At 39.7% G+C, this 10798-nt stretch overlaps 1 protein-coding gene across 1 annotated transcript in view; it reads left to right on the top strand.

Annotated features, from left to right (window-relative positions):
- Window positions 1-10071: 10071 nt before the first annotated feature.
- The window catches only part of LOC135071946 (ecdysone receptor), a 32060-nt gene continuing 31333 nt past the window's right edge, over window positions 10072-10798 (top strand). Inside the window, exon 1 of the mRNA XM_063965841.1 lies at window positions 10072-10610. Coding sequence (XP_063821911.1) covers window positions 10295-10610 — 316 coding nt within the window. The 5' untranslated portion in view covers window positions 10072-10294. The remainder of the gene's footprint in view (window positions 10611-10798) is intronic.

The following is a 10798-nucleotide window of genomic DNA, read 5'->3' as shown; positions in this document are numbered from 1 at the left end:
GCGCCCAGTACCCGTAATAAAGTCTGCATAAACACCTAAAACAAACATCGATATTTCACACGAAGTTTGTTTTCTTCCAAAAAATAACTTGCTCTCCCTGGGAAACTCGTAAATAAGCTCGTAAAGCACTGCCAGGCCCAATTATTACATTTCGCTGACTTTAATCATGATTAATATCCGTTCAGGGGCGTTGCGGTATTAACGAGGACATTGTCCAACTATGTACGTATTTTCATATATTTTTCTATGTATACTCGTATGCTATCATAAATAACAAGTACTTAACCAAAGATGAACCAAACGTGATCGCGGAGCTTCGGAATCAGAAAACAGTTATTTCTACATTTAAGCTTCATCTGGGAAGCAATCGGCGCAAGCCACGCATCGCTAGTTCGATGCTCGTTCCCAAACAACAATACAGTGCACGCCCGAGGCAGCCCTCAAGAAACTCGCAATTCCATATCACAGCTCGGACTCGATAGTTGCATCACGTAAATGATAGTATTGAGGACACAACTTTGAAAACGACTTAGATTAAACCATCTGACTTTGAAACTAAACTTTGCCGGACCAGTTTTAAGGTTTCAATTCCAACTTGCCAACATTTTCTAACTTCTTAGAACAGAGAGTGGTTGAAAGGTGCTATGCGGAGCGCGACCAAGCGAAAGTAAAGCTTTGGCTTGCCACCGAGGGGCTACTTTCAGTTACAGCAGCCATAACATTGTCTAGGTTGCATTATGTAAGTGTTCGTGTGACTGCAAAGAACGGTAACATGGTTCCTTAGCAGGTCACATTAGTGCGAATGACATCAGTGGCTGTCAAGTGCATGCAGCGGAGTCAACGAACAGGATTAACATTGCGTATGCAGTGGATGCACTGTAGCCTTGACTTCCTCCTGTACCTGGACGTACCTAGCTGTGGCTCTCCGCCAGAACCATTCACTGACCTACAATGCGTCTTTGGAATTTCCCGTGTGGTTTCGTGATGACTTGATCAATCTTTTTGAAAGAGCTTGTGATTGCATATTATTTAACGAGGGAGTTATGACTAAGCTTTTAAAAATAGAAATTCAAATACCTAAACCTAAATGCAAATGAGATGGGTCGCTGGATGTCGTCTTATTATGTCGCTAGGTTGAACGAATGGCCGGTGCGACGTGGGTAGTTAAGGCTATGCAACCGCCGTGTTAACCCTGCTTATTATCTTTTAATACCATCGACTTCATTATTCGCTACATTTTTTTGCGACGGCAACGAGGCGCGGCCGGCATCGCAAGTCGCCGACATGGGTTTGATAACCTGAAGACCTTGGTCTTAATTGCGCTTGCGCGGACCATTCTGCCGCGTCCACTTTTTATGCGCCTGCACATCGCTAGTAAAAACACGACAACTTGTACCCAGCCGGCTCTAAATGGTGCAATAACTCAGGAAAAATTCAAACCGGTCACCAGTGTCTCACAGCCGCCTGCTCGCTATTTTGCATCAAGTGCGCTTATACTGAGAAAAGGCTCGCATCATGCTGGACTTGCCCAGATCATGCAATTTGATAAAACATGTTTTACGGGTACACCCGATTTAAATTACTAAAGCCCATGAAACTGAATCTAAACTTGCTTGTTCTGTTTATCCTAAAAATGATTCCTTTTTTGTTTCAGGTATGTAAGAACAAAAGAAAAGCGGCCCAGCACTAACCGATGACAAGTCTGGTAGGTTTGTCTATAGATAGAAGAAGGCAGCCATATTTGAGAAAAATAATTTCCCAAAGCCACAATAAAAGAAGTGTATGGCTCCAAGCCAAGTTTTGGTTACATTAATCACTCCCTGTACGTAGAATGTAATAAAAAATCTTTACATGGTACAAGCCGCGGTTTTGACGGTGCGCAGACCGAATGTCTTAAAAGAATAATTTAATTTCCGACTAGGAAACTAAATTTTGAATACTAATGGCCCTCAATTAATAATGTATGGTAATATTGACATTATTTATTGCTGCTATTAACTCTATATTTATAACGATCCCAAAAGGTAAAGTTCTTAAGTAAGCTGATGTTAAAATAAATAAAAAAGTTAAGGAGCCGAGAGTAAAATAAGAGGTAGTGGATAAATACTGATGAAAAGCAAATCTAGGAATGACATCAGACAAGTAGGTACCAATTGTATAATTTAACCTTGACTAGCTCGGACTGGTAGATCGATCAATTTCATCTGTAATTTGCATTTAATGGAAACATGGAAGCAAAAAGTTTAATTCATCTATCTACTGAGGCGGTATTGACAGGCGTCTGTAGTCAACGCCGTGTCGAATGAATTGCAAGTTTTATGGAGTTAGAGCTAAGTGTACATTATTTTAAACCAACATCATTATTGTCCTCATGATTTTAATCTATTACAAATTGCGTCTACATACAAATTGCTATAGTATCGTCAATGTTCTTTTATATCTGTTGGTCAATAATTATCTTTACATCAATTTCGCAAAACCAGAATTTTTCCAGAGACGGTACGGTATCCATATTTGTGTATCTTCATTCTTCGCTTACTTAGAATCGAGTTTGATTGACGTAGTCTAGCTAGACGGATTATCAAGATTGGTTAAATGAAATTTTAATTTAAGACTAAACTACTCGTACCTCTACCTACGTTTAATTCTAGCTATATTTAGAAAATAATCTCCCTTTTTACAAGAAAAACGTCTTACAAGATTATGCAAATTGACTCTCTTAAGGACGTGTTCCTCTATTCGGTGGCAATAACCTGCTATTAACCCCGTAATCAAGTCGACCTTCGTATTATCATAAAAAATATTAATTTGAACAAAGTTCAATATTAATCTAGTATCAGTGTACATTTAAAGTGTACTTTGTATCTTTTAGTTGAGTCTGCTCTTAATAACAAATTCACCCGGTACCTACCTACGCAGTGGGAGTCCTCATCATCATCATCATCTCAGCCATAGGACGTCCACTGCTGAACATAGGCTTCCCCCAATTCTTTCCATGTTGCCCGGTTGGTAGCGGCCTGCGTCCAGCGCCTTCCTGCTACCTTTATGATGTCGTCGATCCACCTTGTGGGTGGATGTCCCACGCTGCGTTTTTACGCGGCCTCCTCTCCAGAACCTTGCTGCCCCATCGGTCGTCAGTTCTGCGTACTATGTGTGCCCTGCCCATTGCCACTTCAGCAGCAGTGAGAGTATTTATTTATTGATAAAGGTACACCAACAGCAATACACATTTAAGACATTCACAGTATAGAACACATATTGGGGTTTTAGTTTAAATATGTTTGCCAATTACAGGTAGGTATACACAACAATTTCCAAAACATTGCAGCTTATTAGATATATTATTTATGTATACAAAACACTAAAAATTTCACAATTAACGAGTCAAGCAATAAAGTTTTCCTATCACGAGTGTGTACTGAAAGGCTGAAAATGATTGTTTAATTTAGTTTTGAATTTGGTAGAGGAATCGTTGAAAATGTCAATATCTGGTATTATGTTTTTCGTTTCGTTGTACAGGTTACATATTCTGGCTATGGGATAGTGTACTCCAAGATTAGTCTTGTGCTTCGGTATGCTGAACAACTTGCCTATAGGGTATCGAGGATATCTGTGAGGGACATTGATTTTAATTTGGCCAAGAAGATTAGTGCTTTTAAGTTTGTTGCTTAAAATTTTGTGAAGGAACATAAGGTCTGCCTTCGCGCGTCGGTTCTTCAGAGTTGTCATTTCGAAGAATGATAGCCGTTGGTTGTAGGGGCTCCTGTGGGATATACCTGGAGTTGAAAAGGCAAGATAGCGCGTGAATGCTCGTTGTATAGATTCAATGCGCTGGGATGGCGCACTATAGACTGGGTTCCAGGCGACGCTTGCGAATTCCAGATGGCTACGCACAAGGGTATTGAAAAGAATCTTTTTAGTTTGAATATTTCTGAAACTTCTCGCATTTCTTTTCAGAAAACCGAGCATACGAGCCGCGCTTCTTATTGCTTTCTCTGTATGAGCAGTGAGTTTCAATTTGCTGTCAAGTATCACGCCTAAGTCTCTGACTTCCTTAACTTCTGTTAGGGTGACACCATTCAAGGTGTAGGTGGTGTCAACAGGGTGTTTCTTTTTTGTGTAACTGATGTGGTAACACTTGGCAGGGTTTAGCAACATCCCATTCTGAGCACACCAATCGGAAATGTTACTTAAGTCGGTTTGCAAATGGTTCGCATCTTCGGGTCCCCTGATAGTTTTACTTATCTTAATATCATCAGCAAACATATATACACTGGCGTGACTTATTTTTGCAACTATGTCATTGATGAATATTAAAAACAACAAGGGACCCAGATGAGAACCCTGTGGAACGCCAGACACAGCGTAGAATACTTTTGACTCGTATCCATTTATGGCCACGGCCTGGGGTCTCTTTGACAGATAGGATGCAAACCAACGCAACGTAGTAGTGAGTAGAGTAGATGCGATTTATGGTGAAGCGAACTTACAAGATGCCTGTTTTAGTGTTTACTCTCTCTCCCTCTCTTCTCTTTTGATCTCTAGTCTCTACCTAACTAAATTGGCGAATATACTTATTACTGTTTAACAATACTTATCAGCATTATTGAGTACCCAACCAATGATTGTGGTAAATCTGTATTCACTTACTTCTAATGTCCATTATGCTGATGGAAACTGAATGGAGTTTAATCCAATTGATATAATTGGAGATACTGTGTTGAAAAGATCATCTAAATAAATGGAATAATAGACGCGAAGCACTCCGGACTCCGGAGGCAATTCGGCTAAGGACAAGGGGGGGAGGGGGGTACGGGAACCAATCGAGCAGTTTACTGCACGCACGACTGACCAACCTCACGACTGGACAATTTGCGGTACAGGTGGCGACAGCAGTGCTCTGCAAAATGTATTTCTCTTCTTGAAGCTGGACTTTGAAGTAATTATTTATCTAATGCTCGGGGTAACTTATGTAATGTAGGTACTACAAGACAAGAAATTTCAAGAGAGTCGTTCTAAAATTCTTAGATCAGTGTGACTAAGATCGTTTGTTTATTGTAGGTATTTTTCATCCACGTCTAATCTAGTTACCTTCCCATAAAGACGAATTACATTATAAGCGGTTTAATCATTTAATTTTCATTACGTATCAGGATGACTTTAATATTACTTATCTTTGCTGTGCACTTTTAATCTAGTATGGAGCTAATGTGCTACTGAATAATAATTCCCAATTAACTGTTTCATCTATTCTCTACTTTATTGACTTTGTTTAATTTGTTGCAAAGTGTCATCCACTTTTGACTGTAGGTGTACCATTACTTGAAGAGAATCATTACGAAATGTTTTGTATCGAATGACCACTAAATGGATTGCGATTTCAAGCTACATTGGATTTCGTTTTATTTCCAATCCAACCCCTTTTGCCTTAATCACAATAGAAATTGTCATACTGGATGATAGGTTCCCCCTACTACCCTACCTAATTATTTTTACCCATCTAACTAATCATTTTTAGGAATAATCGTATTTTATTCATTATTTTACTGCAGCAATAGCAGCGTTAGATAGAAATATGAGCAAAATGTAGAGCTAATTGTATTTTACTAAGATAATACCTACCTACATTATTTTTTGTCAATTTTTATGTAGAGTGCAATAAATGATTTCTAGATTAGATTCATTGACGTAGACAGTACCTACCTACGAGTAGATAGATAAAAAGTAGGTAGGTATTAGAGTTGCACATCGCCGAAAATAAATTAAATAGACGTCATGTGTGAAATATTTACTACCTTGGTAGTCCAGTCAATAAAGCATTATAGATGGAAATCCGTGGAACACAATTTTTGACTTCGGGACTTTATTTAGACTAGTTAGGAGGTGAACATAGCAAAAGTCCCCGCCCTTAGCCCTTGAGCCGGCGGGGAGAGGGGGGTTTAAAGGTACCACTTTTCGGTTTTTCGCTTAATTCTCGGAATCTATGCGTCCTAGTGACATGACTACTATGAACCAAAAAAAGATTAATCAATTTGCTACAGGTGAGATAGTCAAGTTTTTCTATATCTTGTATAGTTTTCGCGGCATCTGCTCTAGAAGGTCTGCAATATTGGAAATTTTATTTTTGTCTTACATGTTTCCATCAGGAGAAAATCGACTAAATCAACATTGAGCTAATATTCTAGACATGCGGGAGCATGTTAAGCCTAGTTCCAGGGAGGGGAACTGCATCGTGCGTATATTTAGACGAACCAATTGGAGCCACTTTTGACTCCTCATCACTCAAAAAGTACTGTGCATTAACACTTCAAATTTGGCTCATGTGTTGAGACTTGCAAGATAAACATCAGCTTCAAATTTCATAAATATAACTCAAACGGTTCTTTAGGTATTGAAGTCTAAAAATCTACATGGCTGACCTATAAGACCAAATTCTAACCACTTCCAGATGACCTTGAAGGTTCAAATTTGGCATCCAGGTAGGTAGTTGTGTAAATACAAAGGAACAAATAAAAAACCAGTAAATTTTAACATTTCACAGGTGATACATAGATTTTAGTGTCCTAAATGTCGAGTTTTGAACGTCAATACCTAAACAACCGTTTGAGGTATATTTATGAAATTTGAAGCCGATGTTTATCTAGCAAGTCTCAACACATGAGCCTAATTTGAAGTGTTAATGCACAGTGCTTTTTGAGTGATGAGGAGTCAAAAGTGGGTCCAATTAGTTCGTCTAAATATACGCATGATGCAGTCCCCTCCCTAGAACTAGGCTTAACATGCTCCCGCATGTCTATAATGTTTGCTTAATGTTGATTTAGTTGATTTTCTCCTGATGGGAACATGTAAGACAGAAATAAAATTTCCAATATTACAGACCTTCTAGAGCAGATGCCGCGAAAACTATACAAGATATAGAAAAACTTGACTGTCTCACCTGTGGCAAATTGAATAAGCTTTTTTTGGTTCATAGTAGCCATGCCACTAGGACGCATAGTTTCCGAGGATTAAGCGAAAAACCGAAAAGTGGTACCTTTAAACCCCCCTTTCTCCGCCGGCTCAAGGGCTAAGGGCGGGGACTTTTACTATGTTCACCTCCTAACTAGTCTAAATAAAGTCCCGAGGTCAGAAATTGTGTTCCAGGGATTTCTCTCTACACCGTCGTTAAAGCATTCATTGACTGGACTATGGTAGGTTTATGTATAATTTTTGTCTGATTAGTGATTAATATTTTGCAGTTTTATCAATTGCCTTGGGAACCATTGTTAACCTTCCATTTACATATTTACGTTACATAGGTAGGTACCTACCTACTTGTATTTTTCATAGTCATTTGCAATTCCTGAATGCTATTTTCTCAGAATGAATAGTTTTTCTGCCCATCTAATTATTGCATGACTGATTCTCTGTGAGCACGGAGATGGCGAACTAAAGTAGTGATGTATTTCCAAAACACTGAGGTCAACGCACCGCGCGAACACGTGATCCGATGACGTGAACTCGGCAATCATGGCGGACGCCATCACTATTTCTAATCTTATCTAACCGTAAAATTACTCTTTTTTTCTTTAGACATACATCTGGGTATTTCGCCAAAAATGGTCAATTTTGCCTAATTTCCTTGGTACGAAATATTTTTTTGTTTTTAACTATTTTTAGTTTCCCATAGCATTAAGTAGCAAAAACTAAGCTAATATATCTAAAAGGGGTGTCATAATTCGTTTTAGAAACAAAGTTATAATGTCATGAACTTTTGGTAGCCAAGGAAATTATTATAAATATTTTTTTCTCTAAGTTTTCTTCTGTGATTTGCTTTTTTTTGTTCGACCCATTTTTGTGTACCTTCGCAAGCCAACATAGCAATAACTATTGTATCATTACGACCTTTTTACACAACTAAGGAATATAAATGCAGTAGATTGAGTTTAGAGTTAAAAACAAGTTGTTCTATATCTATTCTGATACCCATTTCTTAAAATGTCAATTTTAAACTTATTCCAATAAAGAAATACTCAAAATTTTACTTTACGCCGAATTAAAAACGGTCTTTTATAATTTCCTAGGCCATTTTATGCCAAGGAAAACAAGGAAATTAGGGCCACAGAAATTAGATTTATGCCTAAAAGACTCCACAGACAAAAACCTATTTACCCTATGCATTTACTATTTAAATCATGGGTTTACCCCTATAGACACTACATCTGTGTAAATAAACAATAAAATTAATCCATTGTTTAGTTGCAAAAAGCCGTCCAAAGAAATTGACTTTTTAGTAAACAAAAACCCAAGGAGGGACCTACTTATGCTATTTGTCGCGAAACTGGTCAACGCAGTACTGTCCTGCCTCGATGGCCTTTTGGGACGAAATGGCCGAGTGTAACGGTGCTGTGCATTCCATTCTAAGTTCTTTCGTTTCGTTACTACAATGGTCGAAATGAAGACCCAGGGAAATTATACTTTTGACTCGGACAAGAACTTAACTTCACTTTATTTCCTTCCTTTAAGTATTTGGCATTTAATGTTTTTATTTTCCGATAGCCAAACTTTTCTCAAATATAAAGAGAGTGCTATTAGAATGAAATTACGCTTCAATTTGTTATAGTGTGCCTTCATTTTGGCAAACAACAGTAATGGACATAACAAGGAAATTAGAAAAACGACTTTTGATTAAGTTTTTCTACGCTATTGTTTGTGGTATCTGCTATTGTAATAGCAAAAACAAATAAAACTTTTGATGAACTTTCCCATAAAAATAGTTTTATACGTATAGATATAAAAAAACATGTGTTCGCCTGCCTGGACACAGAAAATTTACTGTTTCGGCGAAATACCCATCTCCGCTTGCGCAACCAGTGCCAAATTAACCATACAATCAACAGTCGACGTGTATCGCGAACATATCGATTGCATCGGCGTCGTTCTGTTTAGGAAAGCAGATAAAGCAGTCGACACACCTTCGGAGTTTTGCTGAAATGAAAGAGTCGGATAACTTAGGCCTAATTTAGGTCGTCGTGCTATTTGATATTTTAGAAGACTATCGCGAATTCGTGTTATTGTGTCAGTAAGTAGGTAATTGAGTCATCTTTAGTTACCTAAGTAAACTGTTACTGTTAGGTAAACTGGTCGAGAATGCTTTAGTGCATTAAGTTCGCCTTATGTACAAATTTATTTTGGCATAAAAGTTTAAATAAATAAATAAGTAAGATAAACGCTTGTCACCGACTGATAGAGTGGGTTAGTTTTCTTCTGTTGCAAATTTTCGAATAATAGGTAAGTAGGTAGGTAGATGATAGGCCTACTAGGTATTATTACCATAGGTACCTACTCCTCTCCCTCCTCCCATTGCAATCAGATCCACAGACGTATTAATCTAAAAGTCTGGAACATTAACTAATTTTTGGCCATTGGTGGCGGTGGCTGGCTCATCTTGATCGAAGCAGAATTTGACCATGCAATCTTAAAATCTGGTTTAGCCGTTTTGTTTTAATGTACCTACCTAATTGAAACAATTTCGTATTATAGGTTTAATAAGGTAACTTTGCCTCCTACCTATATGCGAATAACTAAAATTGCCTACTCTCTAAAAGTTTATTTACTTCTTGATGTAACAAACATACGACTTCCTGTCCTGTTGATTATTAAGGAAAAACGAATTGTATAACTTTATAATTCTCTTTTCAAGTTCAAAAGTTGCGTAACGAACAGCGGAGAGTTGTTTTGATAGAACGAGTTGCTTCATAAATCGAGGGTGTTTTATCGGCGCGCTACATTCTGTCGCCGGTGAGTTGACTTTCTGTGCCACGGCTGCGCGCCCCGCGGGGAGCGGGGGCTGCGGCGCGCGGGGCGCCGCGTGACGTCACGCTCGACCGTGGCAGTGAGTAGTGAGAGCGGCCGCGTCGCTCGCTCCTCGTTCGCTCGCTCTACGTACTCCGTTGACGACGGTCGCGCGCGCGCAACGTGCCACTTTTTACGGCTCACCGCAGTAACCTCACTGTTCCTCAAACGCCGGACGAACTCGACTCGTGGGACTCGCGTGCTCTTCTCACCTGTTGCGTGGATTGTGTTGTGACTAGAAAAAGTTATTGCTGCACCATCAAACCGTCTCGTCTTATTGGAGTGCAATAAAATCAAGACAGTGGATTCGCCTCGGTTCCAAAGCGGCATAGACGAATGGTGTACGTCTATAGAGTCGCGTTTAGATAGTTTAGTGCGGGGAAAAAGTGAAGTGAAAGCCTACGTCGGAGGATGTCCGTCGGCGATTGTGGATTCCGGAGCGTATGACACGCTCGCCGTCATGAGACGCCGCTGGTCGAACAACGGAGGCTTCCAGACGCTTCGTATGCTGGAGGAGAGCTCGTCCGAAGTGACATCGTCCTCTGCCCTCGGTCTTCCACCGGCGATGGTTATGTCACCGGAATCGCTGGCGTCGCCCGAGTACTCGAATCTCGAGCTATGGGCTTACGAAGATGGCATCTCGTACAATACGGCTCAGTCGTTGCTGGGCAACGCTTGCACTATGCAACAGCAGCCGCCTACACAACCCCTGCCTTCGATGCCCTTACCGATGCCACCCACGACGCCTAAATCGGAGAACGAGTCAATGTCATCAGGTCAGGATGATTTGTTAACGTAATGTAATTTTAACTAATGTTATGTGTAAATTGCGAATGTAGATTTGCGTAGATTTTGGCGGCAAACATATCGCGAGAGGCGAGCGCGCTGTCATCGACCTTTGCCCCGGATACCTTGACCGGGCGCCCGAGCCGATGTCTCCTTGCCCCGCTCATCACAATCGTTT

Source organism: Ostrinia nubilalis, chromosome 5 (genome assembly GCF_963855985.1).
Source record: "Ostrinia nubilalis chromosome 5, ilOstNubi1.1, whole genome shotgun sequence".
Taxonomy (NCBI): domain Eukaryota; kingdom Metazoa; phylum Arthropoda; class Insecta; order Lepidoptera; family Crambidae; genus Ostrinia; species Ostrinia nubilalis.
The sequence above is the reverse complement of the archived record's forward strand: the minus strand, read 5'-3'. Positions and strand labels throughout refer to the sequence as shown.